Genomic DNA, 22,742 nt, shown 5'->3' with positions numbered 1-22,742 from the left:
TGAAAGTTCGATTTTGTTACTTCTTTCGCGGAAAGTAATGGGCGACGGGACGCTTCAGTTGCCGGATACTATTTTATTATTGCGATAGCAGCTCTATGAAGAATCCAGGCACATTCCTGTCGTTGCCCTCATGTTCCGTAAAAATAACGGCCAAGGGCGATAACATCGTGACCGCGCGCCGCATGCTCTATGTGCGAGTGAAAGCGTGCGGGGGGGGGAAGGGGAGGGGGTGAGCCGACAATGGTGGCTGAGTCTTGTGTGCGCGAGGGAGAAAAGCGGGGAGGAAGCGCGCCGCCTTTCGTCGCACGCGATACATTTTGGGAGTGGAGGGAGAGGGGGGGGGTGCTGTGATCTGTGAATCTGTGGTTGCGCAACCTGTTTATTTGCCTTGTTCGACGCATTATATATAGTGACTTTTTCTTAGGTACGTAGATTTATTGGTGACTTATGCGTATATTTAAATATCTTGTTGCGAGGTTTTGTGCATATGCGCAATGAACATTGTTTCCAGTGACAATTTTTTGCCCTGTATCAAGCTGTATCTTAACATTTGTACATTCCATTGTATCTTCGCATTTCTTATGTACGAAGGCGAGTCAAATGAAAGTGAGACAACCAGCCGCGCGCAATAATGGTTCGGTTCATTATTTTCGAGGCATGCGCATAGCACATACGCATCTCATTTACAAGTGACATGCAGAGGTGAGGTTAAATGTTCTTTAATGCTCTCATACACGGGGTTGAATATGGTTGCGTGACATAATGGACACTTCAAAAGTTGAACAGCTTGGTGTCGTGAGGCTTTTGGCAAATGAAGATGTTTCCCAAAAAGAATTTATTCGCCGTATAGCTGCCGTATGCGTTGAACATTGCGTGTCATTGGCCACTGTGAAGCATTGTAGCAAACCGTTCAAAGAAGCACATGAAAGTTACAAAGACGATCCATGGCCGGGCCAAAGCCACCGTGCAATCACCCCCAACGCAATTGAAAAAGCCGTGGTTGCTCAGTGGCTATGGTGTTCGGCTGCTGAGCACGAGGTCGGGGGAATAGAATCCCGGCCACGGCGGCTGCATTTCGATGGAGGCGAAATGTGAAAACACCCGTGTACTTAGATTTAAGTGCACGTCAAAGAACCCCAGATGAGGGTGACGACTTTTTGTCTGCAATTGTGACCGGGGATGACTCATGGTGCCGCTGCTACTAGCCTGAAACACTACGGCAAAGCTTACAGTGGAAACATTTGAATTCACCACTCCCAAGGTAAACAAAGGCCGTCATTTATGCCGGAAAAGCGCTGACTTCTTTTTAGATCGTTAGGGGCCACTATTGATCGAATTTTCTAAACCTGGAGAGACTCTAAATCGTTTCAGATATTGTGAAAGATCGGATCGGCTGCGTGTCGCAATTAAGAACAAACGACGTGGAAAATTGAGCATTGGGGATATCTTGCTTCACGACATTGCCTGTTCCCACGTCGCTGATGTGGTTAATACAAAACTGGCAAAGTTCAAGTGGGAAATGCTGCAACATCCCTCATGCAGCCCAGACCTGTTGCCTTGCGTCTTCCACATTTGGTAAAATTTGAAGAAACTGCTCAAGGGAACCAGATTCGTGTCGGAAGATGACGTGTAGTCATTTACAGATTTTCGAGGCAGCAACCCAAGGAGCTTTATGAGACGTCAATTACGCGACTCGTTAGTAGGACAAGTGTCTAAATACTCATGGTGACTACTTTTAAATAAAGTACCCCGTTTGTCATATATTCGCATTGGCTCACTTTCATTTGACTCGCCCTCGTATATGTTGCAGAACTCCTGCTTTTTATATGTGCTCTCTGTTGCGACTATAATTTCGGAGCAATTACTCTCAATGCACAACCGGTGACAGCTGCCCCTGCGCAATACATTCTAACAAAGGAAAGCGTCATTGAGATTTTCCCCTGGTCGTTGCATATGTACAAAAATGTAAACAAGGTTGTTGAATGCCATATATATATATATATATATATATATATATATATATATATATATATATATATATATATATATATATATATATATATATATAAATGTAAACGCGAAGAAAGGGGGTTAACCGAGGGACCCGATATTATATGAGTATCAGTATATCAGTGTATATATATATATATATATATATATATATATATATACTGATCCCTCGACTAATTTTATAAGGAGCAGGCCGAGCTGCGAAGTGAGCCCCCCCCCGAACGAAATTTCTGGCTACGCCACTGCCAGTTACCGACTGACAAAGCAAGATCTAGATTGAAAAAACTGCTCCGCAGGACTCGAACGAACTTTTCCGCGGATTTCCTCCCGTAGCGTGTTAGCCGTCGTCTGCTACGGCAGGCCCACCACCGGCGGCGCCACCGTCGAGGCCGCGCCGAGCGGAGGAGGAGGGAAGTGAATGGCGCTACTTTGGGAGATTTAGGGGCTTTATTCTTGTCCATCTCGTTGACCACCCCTTCAACACAGTCCCTGAAATGTTTGCCGTGCTGCTTCTGGCAGCCCCGCAGCCCCTCGCGTGTGATCTGGGGGCGCAATTGAGCTAACTTGTTGGGAGCCGAAATGACAACCGGAATGCCATATCTGGTAGCTACCTTCTTAATGTTATGGCTCACACGGTGCACATACGGTACTACTTCTGGTTTTACTCGCTCCCTTTCCTTTGAGTGCATTTTCCCACTCGCAGCGCTAGTTTTCAGCTTCTGTAGGAGGGACTCGACCATGGCATTTAAGACAGACTGAGGGTAGCCTGCTTTTAGAAGCCTCTCAAGTTGATGGCAAAAACTCGCCTGCATCACATGCACACATGACTTGCGCAGAGCCGATTCCAGGCAAAGTAAGGCAATTCCACGCTTCACAGTCTTAGAGTATGCTGAGTCATATTGTAGCAATTCTTTTTTACCTCGAGGGAGGTATGCACAGCAAACGTGATCACTCTTAAGTGTTAGGTTAAGGTCTAAAAACTGCAACGAACGGTCCTTCGGAAGCTCGTTAGTAAAAGTCCTTTTACATTTGCTTTGAAAACATCTCAAAGCTGCTCAACCATTTCATGGCATGGCAAGGGGCATCTATTGTCAATAACAACTAAAAAATTGTCAACGTATTTAAAAACTTTAAGAACATTAGGATGAGATGAAGTAAAAACACATTGTAGTGTGTGGTCAAAGTAGGATAAAAAGATGTCGCAGAAAATGGGTACTACACGTGAACCAATGCAGGTGCCCTCTTTCTGCAAAAATATGCCATGTTCAAAAGTTACAAAGGTGCAGTTGAGATAAGCTTCCAAAAGGGAAACAAAATTCGAAGCCGACATTTCCATTTTAGACACAAAATTAGCTTTGCCACTTTCATGCCACAGTATGCTATCTTTTTCGCCACAGTATGCTATCTTGCCTAGTGAGGAGTGTGAACACAGCAACCACAAAGAAGAGGCGGACAGAGGGACTGATGGTTATTGGTGAAACTAATATTCCAAACGATATAGTCAACCTTCTCAACAAGGGACCGAAATATGGACTTGAGCCCCAGGTTCCAGCACAAGAGCTTCTGGCATGGAATCGGCAAGTCGCAAGAAAAGCACCCCAGGAACAGCATGAGCATTGCCTGCTAGATGGTGTAGACAGCCTACAGAGAGCTGCCCCCACGGCCGGAACTGGTCGACAGGTGCGAATGTTGCAACGGGTGGTGTCTTTCTTCAAAGACAATGAACTCTGTCTAATGCAGTCCGATAAAGAAGGCGCTTTTGTAACTCTTCCTACGCAAGCCTTTAACGAAAAAGCATAAGAGGCAATCAAAAAGGATTTTAAGCCTGCAAAAGTCAGCTTATCAAAAATTAAGAAAACCATGACTTCGTTCTGTGAAGAAATTGGCTGTGAAAGATTAGCTAAACATATCAAAAAGAGTAAAAAAGATTCTCTTAGACCTTTCTTAAGTGCCAAGACCCATAAGGTTGAAGTCCCGTTTCGAACGATTATTAGTGAATAGGAAACGTGGCAATATCAAGTCAGTAGTTTTTTGCTAAAATCCCTGCAGCTTCTTCAACTCAATGACCCTTTCTTGACTAGAAACTCGGATGAAGTTTTTGAATATTTCTGTGGCAGCCAAGAAATAGGCTATGTGTTTTCCCTTGACGTAAATGACCTTTTTTACTCTGTTCCGCATCCTGAGCTTCTAAAAGCCATTAAACAATGCATTGATGAAAGTGGTGAAGCTAATTTTGTGTCTAAAATGGAGATGTCCGCTTCGAATTTTGTTTTCCACTTGGAAGCTTATCTTAACCGCACTTTGTAACTTTTGAACATGGCATATTTTTTCAGAAAGAGGGCATCTGCATTGGTTCACGTGTAGCACCCATTTTATGTGACATCTTTTTATCCTACTTTGACCACGCACTACAATGTGTTTTTACTTCATCTCATCCTAATGTTCCTAAAGTTTTTAGATGCGTTGACGATTTCTTAGTTGTTATTGACAATAGATGCCCCTTGCCATGCCATGAAATGGTTGAGCAGCTTTTAGATATTTTTAAAGCAAATGCAAAAGGACTTACTTTTACTAACGAGCTTCCGAAGGACAGTTCGTTGCAGTTTTTAGGCCTTAACCTAACACTTAAGAGTGATCATGTTTGCTGTGCGTACCTCCCTCGAGGTAAAAAAAAATTGCTACAATATGACTCAGCGCACTCTAAGACTGTGAAGCGTGGAATCGCCTTACTTTGCCTGGAATTGGCTCTGCACAAGTCATGTGTGCATGTGATGCAGGCGAGTTTTTGCCATCAACTTGAGAGGCTTCTAAAAGCAGGCTATTCTCAGTCTGTCATAAAAGCTGTGGTCGAGTCCCTCCTACAGAAGCTGAAAACTAGCGCTGCGAGTGGGAAAACGCACTCGAAGGAAAGGGAGCGAGTAAAACCAGAAGTAGTACCGTATGTGCACCTGTGCACCGTGTGAGCCATAACCTCAAGAAGGTAGCTACCAGATATAGCATCCCAGTTGTCTTTTCGGCTCCCAACAAGTTAGCTCAATTGTGCCCCGGATCACACACGAGGGGCTGCGGGGCTGCTAGAAGCAGCACGCCTTTCAGGGACTGTGTTGAAGGGGTGGTCTACGGGATACCCCTAGATAGCGGCAAGTTATACGTCGGACAAACGGGACGTTGTATTAATGACAGACTGAGGGAGCACGCTAATAGTATCGGCAAGTGTGACAAGGCGCACCTTCCTGCGCACTGTAAAGCCTGTCGTTGTACGCCATGCTTTGGACAAGCATTTCTTGGCAAATGTAGGGACCAAACTGAAAGGGAGTTGGAAGCGTTTTACATTAAAAAGAAAGGGTCTGACTGTGTCAGCGATACATCTATCGTATTATATTCTGCAGAAATGTGCTTTATCCAAAGTATGTTATCATGACCACGCTGTTCTGTCACACCTTGGCTCCCTGCGCATGAGCGGAAGTTGTCTTTTCTTCTATACATTTGTTCAGGCTGTCATTAAACTGTTGGTAGTTTGGTGCTTCACTGTTTTCCTTTCTTCTGTCCCTTTTCAAGAAATGTATTTTGCGCCACAAGGTATACCTAGGAAATCTAAGCACCAACTTGCCCAAGAAGAAGTCCTTCTGGAAGTCCACGTGTTCTTCCGGGCAAACGACACAAACAGCAAACAAATAGCGAAGTCAAACAGCGGGGACATTTTCCTGGCCAGCTGCGGGACCCGCGTCGTCAGCCTCTTACTCGACCTTCTCAAGCCAGCCACGTTGCACGTTAAAATGCTGGGTGAGCTGCTCACCATGCTGTGTTCGCATTTCAACGCAGCACCGTCCACACTAATGGAGCGTTTCCGGTTCAACAACCGGAGCCGCCGGGAAGGAGAGACCCTTGGGCAGTTCGTTGCTGCGCTACAAGGGTTAGCGAGTGCCTGCACCTTCGGGGACCAACTGGACTCGCTGATCTGGGACCGTTTCGTCCACAGCATCAACAACACCGCCATGCAGACGTGACTCCTGGAACTTCCCAACCCCTCGCTGGACGACGCAGTGAAGGCAGTGCTGGCAATGGAAGCTGCCACCAAGGACGCCAGCTAGATTTCTCGTGCGACTGGCTCACTGTCAGCAGAAGCGGTGGTCAACAAGTTGGTGACAAAGGGCAAAAGGACAAAGGGCAGTACCTGCGGTCGCTGTGGTGGTGCTCACTCACCCTCAAAGTGCCAGTTCTCTCAAGCACAATGCTTCACGTGCGGGACAACTGGGCACCTGGCACGTGTATGCCGAAGGGGGAGGATGAACAGCAAACAGCAGCAGCAGCCTGATTCAAGTCCAGGTACCACACAAGCCCGTGGCCAGGGTAGCCGTCGCAAGGGTACATGGCGGGGGCGTGTTGCAGCAGGCTCAAGTTCTTCCGCGGCCCGGCTCTACGTTGTGGCCGAGGACCCGCCTTGTACCGTAGTCTGCGCCGCTGTACGTGCTGACCGTCGAAATCTGCGAGCACCCCATTTCTATAGAGCTAGACACAGGGGCCAGCGTGTTGGTCATGGCCGGGAAACTCTTCAGGTGTACTTTCCCCGGCGTGTCCGTTGAGGCTTTGGGCGTGATGTTGCGCAGCTACTCCAGGCAGCTCTCCTAGGTCTAGGGTCAGGCACACGTCAGCGTTCGCTTTGGCGACAGGGAGGCAACCCTTCACCTTTACTTAACCAAGGGGCCGTCGCCGACGTTGGTGTGCTGAAACTGGATTCATGCACTGGGCATTCGTCTGCCAGAGTACCAGGAAGCCAGGCTGCATGTTGCTAAAGACATCCCCAACCTCCTGACCGAGTTCAAGTCCCTGTTCCAGCCAGGGGTGGGCACATTCGCAGGCACAACAGCTGGCATCTATGTACCTGAGGGAACTCGGCCACATTTTTTTCAAGTCTCGCCTACTGCTGTTCGCCCTGAAGAACGGGGTCACTCAGGAGCCGCGACAGTTGCAGCGAGAGGGCATCCTGGTGCCCATCAAGATGTCTGAGTGGGTTGCTCCCATGGTACTAGTCCTCAAGCGAGACGGCAGTGTCAGGATCTGCGGGGATTTCGTAACCATCTACCCCATTGCTACCATCGAGAAATACCCGCTGCCCCAGATTGAAGATCTCTGGTCAGCGTTGTCCGGTGGACAGAAGCTTACCAAGCTTGACCTCAGAGATGCTTACCAGCAGCTGGTGCTCCAGGATGCCTCCCAGAAGTATGTCACAATACCAACAACTTTGGGGCTCTTCCACTACACGCGCTTACCATTTAACGTGGCCCAGCCCCGGCTATATTTCAGAGGGAGATGGACAACCTCTTCAGGGGCATGAGGCACATGGCAGTGTACTTGGGTGACATCCTGGTTACTGGCACCGATGATGGGGACCACCTACAGAACCTGCACAATGTCCTGGCACGACTGCAGGACGCTAGTCTCAAGCTCAAGCTGGAAAAGTGCATTTTACTGGCCCCCACTGTTGAACACCTGGGACATGTCATTTCTCAGGCAGGCCTAGCCCCAGCTCCCCGCAAGGTTGGTGCTGTGCTCAAGGTGCCTAAGCCCTAGAACAAGGAGCTTCAGAGCTACCTCGGCCTCATTAACTTCTACAGGAGTTTTCTGCCGAACCTGTCAGAGCATCTACAGCCACTCTATCTTCTGCTTCGAGATGGTCAGCAATGGGTCTGGATGGCGCAGGACCGGGCCTTCCAGCACAGCAAGGAGCTAATCATAGAGGCTCCAGTGCTGGTACACTTCAACCCTGCCAAGCCTGTCATATGACCATAGATGCGTCGCCATACGGCGTGGGAGCTGTCCTGGCGCACAGGGCAAAGATGGCCAGGAACGCCCTGTGTCGTTTGATTCTTGTCGGCTTCATGCTGCAGAGCAACGCTACAGCCAGCTCGACAAGGAAGGCTCGGCCCTCATGTTCGGTGTCGAACGCTTCCGCCAGTATCTGTAGGGCCGGAAGTTGAGAAGCGGTCACGCACCACAAACCGCTGTTGGAGCTTCTTGGGCCTGACGAGGCAGTTCCCGTGCAGGCGTCACCTCGAGTGGTACGCTGGGCCTTGAGGTTGACAGCTTACAGTTACCAGCTCGTTTACCATCCGGGAAAGGACCTGGGACCTGCTGATGCCCTGGGCCGCCTGCCCCTGCCAGATGTGCCTGATGCTGTTCCAGAACCTGCTGAAGTGTTCATGCTGGAGCACGCGTACCCGGAGGTGCTCTTCAGATCTGTGGTATCGTAAGCGACGAACCGGGACCCAGTCCTGTCTCAGGTGGTCAAGGTGGTGTCCCATGGGGAGGAATTGGTTTTGCAGGCCTATAGCCACAAGGCCGCTGAGCTGAGCTTGCAGCAGGGCTGCCTACTGTGGGGGTCCAGGGTGGTGATCCCACAAAATCTCCGATTCAGGGTCCTGCAGTTGCTGCATGCGAGTCATCCAGGCATGGAAAAGACCAAGATGGTGGCCCGGTCTCATGTTTGGTGGCCTGGCCTAGACCAGGACATCGCTCACATGGTGCAGAGCTGCAAAATCTGCCAGGAGCATCAGCGGGCCTCACGTAATGTGGAAATCACCCTGTGGCCGTTCCCACAGAAACCCTGGTCCCGCCTGCATGAGCATTTTGGTGGACCCTTCAAGGGCCATTACTTCCTGGTAGTGGTGGACACATTTTCAAAGTGGGTGGAGGTCCTACTTGTCACCACTTCATCAGCAGGCACGACCATTGCAGCGCTACAACAGGTCTTCGCCGCCCAGGGGTTGCCGGACGTCATTGTGTCCGACAATGTTTCTGCTTTCGCCAGCACAGAGTACCTGGTCTGGCTGACGAAGAACGGAATCCGCTGGATGATGCAGTACCACCCTGCTTCAAATGGCGCAGCGGAGCGGGTGATACAAACCAACAAGGACAAGCTCAAGAAGAGCCAGCCTGGGAATTCCCGGACACAGATTGCCCGGATACTGTTTCAGTGCTGGACCACGCCCCACGATGTCACTGGCCGTGCTTCCTGTGAGCTCCTGCTGGGTCGGATGGTCAAGACACCCTTGGACCTCTTGCATCTGGGCTTCCGATCCACAGTGCTCCTGAAGCAGCTAAAGCAGAAGCTGGCTGCTGACCAAGGGTGTCGTCCTGGGCCTTTGCCGGAGTCGGGAGCTCCAGTTTTCGCCAGGAACTTCCGTCCTGGCCCACCCTGGTTCACCAGAGAGGTGGTGGCCCCTGCCAGCGCCTCATTGCTGCTTGTCCGCATGCCAGACGGGGCCATGTGGCACAGACACGCTGACCATGTCAGGCCTCGCCTCGGGACCTGGCCAGCACCCTCGAATGCCACATCAGAGTTCCAGCTCACAGGAGGACTAGTGGCAACACCAGTTGCTTTGAGCGAAGCACCACACACATTGGAGGCGGCGCCCGTTGGGCCGGTGTCAAGTCTGGCACCACTCACAAGGCTGACCAGTGCAGGCCCTCCGGATGGAGCGAGGCTGTCTCAGGCAGCACCCGGTGTTGCCACACGCGGCCCGTCAACACCAGTGCCCAGGCGGAGTACTCGACGGCGGAGGCCACCAGACCGTTACTCGCCTGGACGGAGGCAGAGCCTCATACTTTGAACTTGGATGTTTGTTTTTTAATTAACAAACAAACTGGGGGTAAGGGGGTGTAACAAGCATGTGATGCCCCTTCGGACATAATCTTCGTTATCCCCACCAGGCTCGTTGGTCTGCCATGCTTGGTAAGCAACATTGGGCACCGCACCCAATAAACACTGACGAGCACAGCTGCTTGGCGGTCAGTCATCGTTCGTCACCACCACGCAGTGGAGCGTCTGTCTAACGGAGGGTGCCTCAAGCCCTCCCTTGTTCATGAACCCGGGAGGATTGTGACACTCGTTGGCACAGACGATGAAGTTCGAAAACAGGGTCACTGAAGAAAGCTGGTGACAGGTGACCCACAATGTCAGGGTGTGTTCTCAGTCGCCGTCCGTCTGGGAGATCAGACGGTGCAACTCCCATAGTGGCATGTGGCATGCAGCGATATTGACACGTGTACTTATCTTTATCGGGCAACCACATTTCGCCGCCTAACAAATGTAATCACACAGCCTGGGACGCGCCTGCATGTATCTGAAATTTCTGGAAAGTTATCGATGCTTCTATCCGCTGTCTGTTTTCGTCGAACCTTATGTTATCCGATTTCATCACCTGACGCGAATGGTGTAGAACTTTGTGGAAGGCACGCGGGTCCGAACGATTAGTCTGGAACATTCGACGACTGCTCTATAAAAGCCGACGCGCTTGACCGGCTGATCAGATTTCCGACGATCGCCGACCGTGTTCGCCGCTATCATTGTGCTATAAGTCTAGCCTGTTTTGTGGGCACAGGTTCGCCCAATAAAAGCTAGTTTGTATTCCACCAAATTGCTGCTTTCTTCACCGTCACTATGATGTGACAATATATGCCCAAACACTCGGTTACTGCTTGGCGAATCAGACACTGTTCCAGCATGGAAACCTGCAAAAAATTCTTGGAGGCCTGGTTAAACCGCTCGACAAGTCTGTTCCCTTGGGGTTAGTAAACAGAAGAATGCACAAGGCAGATGTCGCAATCTTTGAGGAACTCAATGAACTCCACAAATGAGAGCTGGGGCCTATTGTCGCAGGCCACCACATCCGGATAGCCTTCACGGGAGAACATAGAAAGCAATGTTTATGACGGTGCGGGATGATACTTCACTGCAGAATTGAACATCTGGTCTTTTGGAAAAATAGTCGATAATCATAATGGCGTATCTGCAGTCATGTGGTGCTCTCTCCATAGGGCCGATGATGTCAACGGCAAGTTTCTGCCATGGACGCTCTGGCAAGGGTACTCGCTGTAAGGGAGTAGCAGCAGTCTTGGTACTTTCGTCAGCCATCTGACATATGCTGCAGTTCTGGATGGAAAGCTCCACTTGCCTGTCTATGCCTGGCCACCAGAACCGTTCTCATAGCCGAGTTTTTATTTGAACTATACCAAGGTGAGCTTCATGGGCAACAGCAATTACATGCGGTGTGAGAGACAAGAGAACGATGATTTGTTTGCCATGTAGGAGCAGGTTGTCAACGACGGACAATTTTTCATGTACCAAAAAGAAAGGCTGAAGTTCGCCTAAGAGCGTCTTATGTGCAGGCCAAGATGTGGTATCATAGGTCTTTACTTGTTCTAACATGCAGTCTTCACGAAAGGCCTGTTGAAACTGCTCTTTGGTGAGGCACGGTAGCTCAACAAAGGACACAACCTCATAAAATGAGACATTTTGCTGTGGAGACGGAACTGGAAGGCGGGAAGGGGCATCCGCCACCTGGTTTTCAGACCCCTTCCGACACTCTACTGTATAATTGTAGTGAAGCAGCCATTCCGACTAGCGTGCAATGCGAAGGGGGCGGCGCCCAGTGCCTTGAGAAGAGAGTAGCGAGACCAAAGCTTGGTGGTCCGTATGCAACGTGAAATGCCGTCCCCAGAAGCATGTATGCCAATGCTCACATCCCAAACACACACCAGCGCTTCACGCTCTCCCACCCCATATTTCTTCTCTGCAGGTGAAAGTGTGCGTGAAGCAAAGGCAACAGTTCGCAGCCTGTGGCCATCCACTTGCTGGATAACAGCACCTGGTCGGCAGTGGGACGTGTCAGTGGACACTACAACCGGAAGGGATGCATCAAACATGTGCAGAACTTTGCTGGAAGAGAGCAGAAACTTCACCTGGGCGAAACTGGCATCTACAGCATCATTCCAAATGAATGGCCGGTTCTTCCAGAGAAAAGCTCGCATTGGTTCCACCACTTCAGCAAGCCTGGGAACGAACTTCGCATAATACTTTATCAGTCCGAGGAAAAAGCGCAGCCTAGTACGATCAGTGGGTGCTGGAGTATTCATAATGGAATCAATTTTCTGTGGCAAAGGAGAAGAGATGCCTTGCGGTGTGATCCTCTGTCCCAAGAAGGAAAGTTCCTGTACGCCAAATACGCCCTTGTTATTCAACTTTAGCCCTGCTTCCTTAACGCTCCGCAGTACAGCAGTCAGGTTGGCCAAGTGTTCCTGCTCACTCTTCCCAAAAACAATGATGTCGTCAATATAGAACAAAACACCAGAGCATCCTTGAAGGATTTTTGACATCATTTGTTCAACTGCAGCGGGGATGGATGCCAACACAAAGCACATGCGTTTGAAGCGGAAGAGGCCATTGTGAGTTATGAATGCAGTCAAGTCACAACTTTCAGGATCGAGCAAAACCTGGTAGTTGGACGATGTGAGATCTAGGTTCGAAAAATGCGTTCCCCCAACGAGACTGAGGAGGAGTTCTTCGGTGTGTGGAAGAGGGAAGCTATCCATCACAACAGCTTTGTTAGGCTCTCAAAAGTCGACACAAACACGAAGGCCTCCATCCTTCTTTTGAACAACAACAATCGGAGACACCCATTCTGAAGTGTTAATGTGCTCTATCACACCCAACTGCTCTAGTTGATGAAGTTCCTCAAATACCCGAGCTGAGAGTGAGAGAGGAAGGCGGCGAAGTTTTGATACAACGGGCGGAATCGTGAGCCGTACTTTGACACGATGCACGAACCCATTGGCTAGGCCGAGGATGGAGTCGAAAAGACGTGCAAACTTATTGTGCGACTGTGCTGGAAGACGTGCAGATGAAACTGGTCCCTGAACTGAAACTTCTACGTTGGTAGCACTGTTAGTTGGCATAGTAGTCTCAAGGCAACGGAGGGAATAGCCATCAATCAGGAAGTCAATAATCGTAATAGCAGTGACACCCAGAAGCAATGTGCCTTGCGAGACAACAAAAAACAGAATGGACTCTTCCTTTCCTTGTATGCAACTTCCAAAAAAAGCATTCTCGCACGAGATTGGCTTTTTTTAATAATCTAACAGCTTCACACGGGGCACGGACAGCAGTACCTGTCCGGCAAAATGTTTATCAAAAATATCACCCGCTAGAATGGAGACTGAAGATCCCGAGTCGATAAGGAATAATAAAGTCACATGAACAACTGCTATCTTGACTAGAATTCCAGCACGGCTGGACGCGGTCACACATAGACTGCTCATAGCTTCGGGCTTGAAGTCGGATGCTTGTGATACCAGCAGGAAGTTCTCGAACATGCGGTGCTGTTGCGGCCAAGGAACAGGAGGACGGCCGGGTACAGGCAGAAATGGGGGCGGCGAAGCGAGCCCTACAGCTCACGGCACAGAAAAGTTGCAGGCACAGTCATGACCCTCGAAAAGATCCCATCCTCGCCACCATTGTGGTATTTTGGCAGAAGCCGCAGAGGAACCGCGAAGACAGTCACAGCCGCAATGGAACAAGACCTGTCTGTTTCTGTAAGTTTCTGTTCTTAGACACCGCCAGTGTCACCAGTGTTGTCACCTGTATATATACATGCCTCTGAATAAAGAGGGCTTTATTCAGAGGCATGTATATATACAGGTGACAACACTGACGGTGTGTAAGGGCAAACAGAAACTGAAACTGATCTACTACAAGGACCTTAACAGAGAGAGTGTAAGAGTGGCGTTGAAGATTAATATGCAGAAGACAAAGATAATGACGAATAGCCGGGCAAGAGAACAAGAGTTCAGGATCGCCAGTCAGGCTCTTGAGTCTGTGAAGGAGTATGTTTACCTAGGTCAACTAATCACAGGGAACTGTGATCATGAGAAGGAAATTCATAGAAGAATAAAAATGGGTTGGATTACATAAGGCAGATATTGTCAGCTCCTGACTGAAAGCTTAACATTGCCATTGAAAAGGAAGGTCCACAATCAGTGATTTTACAGGTGCTGACATATGGGGCAGAGACTAGGAGACAAAGAAGATTGAGAACAAGTTAAGGACCGCACAAAGAGCGATGGAACGAAGATTGCTAGGCATAACTTTAAGAGACAGAAAGAGAGCGGTTTGGATAAGAGAGCAAATGGGTATAAGCAATATTCTAATTGACATTTCCCCCACACCCCCCACCCCCAGTGTAGGGTAGCAAACCGGATGCTGTTCTGGTTGACTTCCCTGCCTTTCCTACCTTTGTTTTCTCTCTCTCTCTCTCTAATTGACATTAAGAGAAAAAATGGAGCAGGGCAGGTCATGTAATGCGCAGGTTAGATAACCATTGGACCATTACCATTAGGGTACCAAGAGAAGGGAAACGCAGTCGAGGATGACAGTAACTGGAGATAGGAGGGAGAGGCCTTCGTCCTGCAGTGGGCATAAAATAGGGGGCAGCGGCGGCGGCCGCCGCTGCCGCCGCTGCTGCTGCTGCTGATCATGATGAATGACTTGGTAGGCTAGTGCCTTCAAAAGTGCAGCAGTCTAAGTGCGAAGTCTAGAGGCAAGCGGGCACCTTTGGTAGCTCGCACTAAAATGTAAATGTGCTAAAATTAGTAAAAGGCGAATATTTTTATCATTTCAGACATGCTTTATTTTTAAGTGGTGCAAAGACACAAAAATTGTGACATTATTGGCATTATTACAACAATCGCTAAGAGGTGCAATAAGCCAGGCATTTTACAATAAAATAATTAAGGTTAGCAGGTATGCTAACAGTTAAACGCACTGTCTTTCATGCTCAAGACGAGTCAGAGTGGAGAATACATGATACACCTATGTGCAGAGCACTAATGCTACACAGTGTAAAAAAGAAATGCTTTGAAGAACTTCAAATCACTGGGTCCGCTTCTTTCAAGAAATCTTTTATGTAGAAGAAACACGCACAAAAAGAAATAAAAAGAAAAAGAACCACAGTCCTGCATGAATATCCAGGGTACAGTCAGAGCAATAGCAGTGGCAGACCCTGTTAAAGCATTATGTATCTTGATGTAGCATTATGCAGAAAACCTACTTTCTTGCTATTGAGCACCAATCTGGCCCTCCTTAACACTCCAAAAGAGTATCTATTGTAGTTGGTCCTTTGTATCAAATGATAAAGAGCACGGCAAGATGGTAAGGACAACAAGAACAGGCATAACAGTGAAGCTACCAGATTAACTAGCTGCGGTATTTAGCTTTGGTTAATTAACTGAGGTTAGCTTATAGCTAACCTTGAAGACTTATTCATATACAATAAAACCTCTTTAAACTGTACCCGCTTAAACAGTAGTTTCGTTTTAAAAGTAGTAAAGTCAAATCTCCGACTCAGCGGCCATTGAACATCATGTGTTTTGCAACCGCATAAACCGTACCAGCTTAGCGCGTACGTCTCGGTTGACATGTAGTGTTTCCACTTTTCGTCGCGCAAACACGGCGATGCATCGTTTCCATTAGGCGGCCCGGCAGAACAACAAGCCTCGCAGATTGGAACAATGGCCTCCAAGCACCCTGTGCGTTTGCGTGTGAAGCCACATCAACATCAACATCATTTTGGCACCATGCCAGAGAGCGTTTTGGCGACGTGCGAGTGTGGACTCGCGTCACACTGAAGCTTGGATAAAAAAGACACCGGGTGCTCAGCATAAAAGAAAAATTAGGCATCGTTTATGCTATCGAACATGACACGAAGAAGTCGGTGCTGGCATGCAACAGGGATCTGCTGTTGACTACGGTGTGTGGCATTTGGAATGCGGCTATGTTTCCCGGCAGTGTTGCTGCGACCGCGAAAAGATGTCGGCTACAAGGTTCGACTTTTCGCCATCGTTGACTCTGCTGTTGCAGAAGTGTGGACTAGCGACAGTGATGAGGACAACATGGAAAGTGACAGCACAGGCAATTCAGGCCTGACTGTGGCAGAAGCTGCACCTTACATCAGCCTCATAAATGCAATCGTCACGACAAGAACAGCACCCCGCAATGAAAAAGGCGCCCTGCGACTTCTCTAGCGCTACCAAGTGCGTGCATGGAGAATACGTAATGCCAAGGAGGAATCTCCAATGCAAGTGTTTGCCGAGAAGAGGGGGCTGGCTGAAAAGGTGGCACGCAGCTTCAGTAAGTTTGAGGCCGCTGTCGTCGCGCTAGGCCTCGGCAGCATCAAATGAAAATAACACTTTTGTCGCGCAAAGTGAATAAATACTGCACGTTTTTTTACTTTTTCATCACACTCACTTTAAGTTCCGTGTTCCGTTTTGACAGGTAAGTGGGTCATCTCGTGCTCATTCGGTTGAACATTACTACCATTTAGTACGTACTTTTTCTGAGCTCCGGCACTATGGTTTAACTAAGTTTCACTGTACTGGGTGTTTTTCTTTTTTTTTTCGTTAACAGAACTTTTCAAACGCCCCTGAGGCATGTAGCGCAATTATACTTCCCGAGCTAGATTACGCTCGGAGGTGGAGACTATTTGCACAAGAAATCTAAATGAATGTATGATAATTAAGGAAGTTTTCCCAGTGGACTATTAAACCAATTAATTATTTTACAGCAAGCACATATTGCAATTAACAAATTGTAGCCAGTGACTTTGAAAGTGATATCCACCAGAAACAAATTCTGAGGATGACACTAGTTTCAAGATATGCATTTCCAAAGCTTGTGACTAAATGCACTGGTGTTCCAGTAATTTTTTAGTATGAACAAATAAAAAGGAATTTTGTGAAAGTTTATGTTTCTGGTGTTTTACGTGCCAAAACAACGATTTGATTATGAGGCATGCCCGAAGTAAATGGAACAACAGTGACTTTTTACGTAAGTGTAACAGTGTTTATCTCAAAATTTATGCTAGTTTCAACCTTCGATCAAAATGGATGTTCTTCGTGAAATCAGCGGCATCAATTTGTATATTGCAGTATGTCATCATCAGCCTATCTTTATGTCCACTGTAAGACGAAGGCCTCTCCCAGCGATCTCCAATCGCTAGCTTATTTGAGCTTGTGCCTGCAAATTTCACGATTTCATCACCACAGCTAGTTTTCTGCTGTGCTCGACTGCGCTTCCCTTCCCTGGGCACCCGTTCTGCGAGTCTAAAGTGGTCTCCCATGGCCTGTCTGTGCAGCTCCATTTCTTCTTTCTCTCTCCTTGACGTCAATTCAACCACGAAATGGCAGATGTCCCCGTTTGCTCTCCGATCCACATTGCTCGCTTCCGGTCTCTTAACATTACAATGCCTAACATTTTCTGTTCCACTGCTCTTTGTACAGTCCTCGACTTGTTCTTGAGCTACTCTGTTAACCTCCACGTTTCTGCCCCATATGTTAGCACCGGTAGCATGAAATGACCGTATGCCTTGTGTGCTAAATGTGTACAACTTGTGTGCTTTGAGTACAATGTGTACTAAAATAATAAATTAGAAAGTTAATTAGTGAAATTTTGTTGATCAATCAGCTATGCATTTTGATTTGCAGTGTAAGTAATATCCGCCTCTCTGAGTAATCCAGCGTAATGAGTATATTTGGGCTATCTGCTATGTGGCTGTGAACATGCTCTTGGGGCAAGCGACAAAACAGTAGTGCAGACAATCACCAGAGCATTTATTGCATCTTTCATACACCAATGCCAGCTGGTCGAATTAACATAGAACATGCCGATGGGTGCGGACAAATCGAGGAAGTCTGACTCACTGCGACAGGATATTGAGCGAATATGTTTGCCCCCACGCTGGGCATCAACGCCTAATTGCTGGCATGTGCAGTCATGCGAACAGTGGCGCATTTGAACGATCGAGTGCATCCGTCCCCGTGCCCCGCTCCGAAGCCTCATGAGATGGTCCCACAGAGCATGCCAACAGGTGCACAACAAGTCCGGCACTCTACCAACCCCAAGCCAGAGAGGAAGCGGCTACGCCCTTTTGCACCTGAGTAACTTTGCCATTAGGTGGCTGTAGTATAGTGTCGCCCCCTGTCAGATCTCTGTGTCATCGTACATGTATGGTTTGTAGTTGTTTAGTTAGATGGCGCCCCCCCTTCTGTCATGTGACAAACTTGGAGGTGTCATCTGGCGTGTGAAGCCTTTATTAGCAATAAACGGTGAGTCTTTGTTCCGGTTTTCATCGGGAGCAGTTCGCTCTGAGTCTCCTTCACTGCGCCGGCGCTAGCCGCGCGTTCGCTGGTCGGGGCCCCCTGCTTGCCTGCCGCTGCCGACACAACAGTGGCGTTAGCAGTGCAAGACTTTCGCCACCTCTTCTACTGCTCAGCAACTACACTGAACGCTGCCAGCACTTCGCTACACGGAGAAGCCAGATTACAGGAGATGCGAGAGCCATGCGGGGAAAACAAATCGGGGGACACGCGAGAGTCGAGTGCCCCCACACAATGCATGCCGCAGGCAAGCTTTAAATATTCTATTAAAGTTAAAAAAAAAGGGCACCCTGTATAATACAGTCGAACCTCATTATAACAAAGCCGCATCAAACATGAAAATACCAATGTTATATCCCATATTCATACAAGCACACAAGCACATATTGACAAAAAACAAATTGCCAATCAGGTCTGTGCAAAAGAAAAACAGGCAGGGTGGCCCATGATGGGTCAGCAAAGGATCTCCTGTGCATTCTAGTAACTTGCCGAAATTTTGCCGTGCCAATACGAGGTACGGGAACAACAATAAATTACATACACATGCTCTGAACCATCACGAAAAAGCAGCCATCTGCTTGCAGACTGTAGCTGAACCAAGCCAAGCGGCTGGTGTGCACGCAGCCAACAAACTTTTTTGGACACCAAGGGGACTGCATGTGGATCTGTACTGCTCTACTACAACTGTCAGCCAAGCCCGTACATCTGATCTCGCACTCGATCGCCGATACAGTCTAACAGTGCCAATATACTAGTAGCGAGCATCCCGAAACAGATTGTGACCAGCCACTTGGCTGGCCACACTGGTTGGGCTGCTAGGTCTAACCTAACGAGCGTCGCTTTGTCGAGTCGGCAACCAAAGTTGAGGTTTTGTGCTCGTCAACACGGTAACTTTGTGCCCGGCTGCCATGTTTGTGACATTGCACGTGCAGTTCTTGCCTGGGTCCGGAATTCAGTTATTGTCTTTATGCACTGGTGCTAGTGCAGGTCCAAAACACCGGCGGTCTAAAAAATTGGTCAGTAACTGCACTTAACACCTTTTGCTACCAGAATAGTATAGGCAAGTGCAAACAAATATATGCTTTGCTATAACTGATACCATGTCCTATGTCACATTTGCTATTTTGTTATACTAACAGGAATTTGTAATAATGCATAACATTGCAATAAAGCTGGACAACCAAAGTTTATATCTACTTTGTTATATCTGATAATTTTTTGTATCCGTGTTTGTTATATTGAGGTTCAACTGTGTCAGTTCATGTTGTGCTTCCTCTCAGTCGGAGGGACCGATAGGCGGCGTCGAGGTGTGCAGCAGCACCCGTTTCGAGCTCCGCAATATCCATGTTTTTCGTTGGTTACAGTTCCAGTAACCAACCGAAATTGTGTATCATCAGAACCGTGAACGTCTACGGAACCCAAGGACACCATCCTGTTGGACCTAGACCTCGGACACAGGCCATTTCGTTGCAAAGGCCTTCGACTGTACTGTTTCACGAAAACGGTCTACGTTAGTAACAGTAACCAATTTGACGGGCAAGTGATTTCAGCAGCAATTTGTTTTTGGCATAAATAAGTGACAGTAAGTGACTGTGTCGTGATGTTGTTGTCAAAGTTGTGGCAATGATCTACACAATGTGAGTAGACTGCACTCTACCTGATCCCCACTGCAGAGCGGGTGAAACTATTTAACAATGGCATGGCGCTCTAACATGCAGCATCACCAGCTCACCCCAACTGCTCGTCCTTGTGGAGGTCCCACTCGCGTGTGAAGTTGCCCTCGGAATCCCTGTGGCGCTGCATTCGCGCCTGGTCAATGGCAGCACGGTCACTTTTCCACTGCTCGTACTCTCGCCGCTGTCGTCCCGTCATGGCCAGCTTTGGAGGCAGGGCGTGGCCAGCTTCCTGGTCGTGGCAGAGACAGCTCATTTGCAACAGTTGTATGTGGCCTTCTGTCACGTGTCACTGATCTCGGGGGCGTGCAGATGTTAGGAGAGATGGAGTTGGGAGGCGCAGGGGAGTACAGCAAACAGATTTTAATTGCACTCAAAACTCACTTGACTCAAAACAAAACTAAATGAAGGAATGGTAATGCTTGCATAGCCGTAATATGTCCTTATCCTCATCTCCATTTGTTCTTAGCGGTTCCTAAGCGAAAGTCAGGCAACCCTAGCCTACGGTTGCGACGCCGTCAGAAAGGAGTGTCCTTACAAACTTCTGTCATCTTACGTATCTCCAAGTCCGATGCCTGTTGGATCTTCCTCATCGCCGATGCCGCAGACATTGCTGCCTTGGTGTCAGCCAGTCAACCCGTCCGTATTTGATGCCGTTGTACCAAACTCCGTCGATGACGTTGCACTCTGGCCTCACTGGCTAGGCCTAACGTCGGGTTTCGCCGCTGCTTCGAGTGCCGACGAGACGCACCGGGAACTATCGTACGTGCTGGTCTGCCTCTGAGCGGGGATCCCTCCTGAAATGCCCAGCACTGGCGTGAGAGGCTGCAGCAGGTCCAACGAGCCTCGCTCGAACGTCGCCGAGGTCGACGGCCACATCTCGGATTGCCAGCGTCAGGGGCTTGACCAAACCTCCATGGCTCCCGTTATCAGTGTGATGCTGACGCTCCAACCTTCTTGGCCCAGAGGCACGTTGATAATGCCAACTCAGCGCCGCTTCTCTCCCAATCACAGCTCGGGTCACACGCCTCGAGGGCTCGTGCCGTTCGGACCAATCCACGCACATCGTCCTCTTCCTTTCTTTTGCTCCGCATGCCTCTTACATATGACACGGATCCCCTTTTCAGGAGCTTTTTTTCCAAGAAACTGCCTTCTGTCGCTCTTCTTGGTGGCAGATTTGACTCTCCCGCTGCGACTTGGGTGCTCTTTCTTGCGTCGTAGTGGCTGACAACACATCACCACACTGTCACACACCTTTCACCACATGCACAGTTCACGTTTGCGAGTTCATTGTTCCCACCACTTTACATGTGCACACTTGTTTGTCCACATTATACTCTTGATATTTCATCACTCCAGCACCCCTACTCGAGAAATCTGCCCTATTACTACTGTAGCTTGCACCGCACTACTTCTGTTTGCCCGGGGAGACCTGAAAACACTTCCTCGAACTTGTGAACTCTCTACCCCCATGGTCTTCTTATCGATATAAGCGTGCACTTCTCGTGGTCTTTCTCTTCAGCAAACACCATGCAACCTTTATAGTCCTCTGCTCGTTCTTTCCTTTTGCTATCTCCTTTCTTACACGACCCTTAGCCACCGTCTTTTGGCATACATCACATGACTTCACACACCGTTTCACATCATTCTGCACCCCCATCCAAAAGAACTCTTCTGCGATCCTTTCTAACGTGTTCTTTATTCCTTGGTCACCTGCCATTACACTATCATGCCCTATCTTCAGTAATGCATCCCTGAGTTCCTTCGGGACCATCAACTGCAGTGCTTCCTACCTGAGCTAAACACACACTTCCGGTACAATAGGTTATTCTTCTTTATAAACTCCACCCCTGTCCTACTCCTTTTCTTTCGCACCAGTTCCCCTATTTAGTTCACACTTTAGTATTGACTCCTCCTTGTTCAGTTATTCTTTAAATTCTGCTGCGGTTATATTTAATCAATCAATAGCTGTAACCTGCAATGCTGTCAGAGGTTTGGTGCTACTATTGCTTGCTTGTGTTTGTACTGCAGCCACTACGTCTGTCTCTTTCATCCTCTTTTTTGCGCTTCTGAGCGTTCTTTCTCTTCCATGTCCTTCCCTATCCTCTTCCAACTTGGGTCTGGGTCATCTGCCCTCCTCACCCCAGGTACATTTCCCACAATCAAATCATAAAGGGGGTCCTCCACACATCTAGCTCTGACCAGTCCTGTATAAGAGGGTGTCAATATTTGAATCTGTGCCTCTGGCATATATTTAACAGACTTATCTACCAAGATTACTGGTTTAAAGTACTCGGTCATGCGTTCTGGTGGCACTAGACTCCTTCTTACTATAAATGTATTGGCTCCCATGCCTCTCAAGACTGTAGCTTTGCGTCCTTGTACCTCGCCTTCCACTACAGGCATGTCCTGCTCTCTCAGTTCGTCCTCTCTTGACCTCATGATACATGTAGTCTTATCCGCAGATCCAGTCCTGCATTAATCTGCCTTGTGACCTTTTTTTTGGCACAAATGGCAAACCACCAGTGTTTCGTGACGATTACCTCTCACTCGGCAGGTCACCGCTAAATGACCTAACTGGTTACAGAGAAAAAATCTCTGGAGTCCTATTTGTCTACTGATTTGCCCCTGGTTCATCTCTCCTACTGCTGTCATGTGTGCATCTTTGTTACCCTTTCCCAAGTTTCTCAATCCTTGTGCCTCTACGAACTGGTCTGTTTGTTCTGCCATCTGCTCCACAGTTTGTAGTTTTCTTTCTTTAAGGAATATCGCCAAACTGCTGCTACACCTGGCAAGAAATTGTTCACCCACAACTTTGTCGCAAACCCCTTCATACGTCTTGTCCGTCTCGGACAGCTCTATCCAACTCTCAAAATAATTTGTTAGATGACACGGGAACTGCTTGCCTGTTTCTGAATCTTCAGGCTTACATGACCTAAACTTCTCCCAGAACCCTTCTGCGGTCAACCTGAATCTTTGCAATAAGGTTTTTTTCACCTTGTGATAATCTAATGACTCCTCTGCTGGCATACGCCCAAAGACACTCAGAGCCTCGCCCACTAAGCACAGGCT

The 22,742-nt window shown here is 48.4% G+C and overlaps 1 protein-coding gene across 5 annotated transcripts in view; it reads right to left on the bottom strand.

The window, feature by feature from the left end:
* Window positions 1-22,742, bottom strand: part of LOC139048145 (coiled-coil domain-containing protein 9-like) — a 126,956-nt gene that overhangs the window by 43,914 nt on the left and 60,300 nt on the right. For all 5 annotated transcript variants that reach the window (XM_070522668.1, XM_070522667.1, XM_070522666.1 and 2 more), the window contains one exon: window positions 19,730-19,902. In XM_070522668.1, the coding sequence (XP_070378769.1) occupies window positions 19,730-19,902 (173 nt within the window). The remainder of the gene's footprint in view (window positions 1-19,729; window positions 19,903-22,742) is intronic.

Source organism: Dermacentor albipictus, chromosome 7, assembly GCF_038994185.2.
Source record: "Dermacentor albipictus isolate Rhodes 1998 colony chromosome 7, USDA_Dalb.pri_finalv2, whole genome shotgun sequence".
Classification (NCBI taxonomy): domain Eukaryota; kingdom Metazoa; phylum Arthropoda; class Arachnida; order Ixodida; family Ixodidae; genus Dermacentor; species Dermacentor albipictus.
This window is presented reverse-complemented; position numbering and strand designations above follow the sequence as displayed.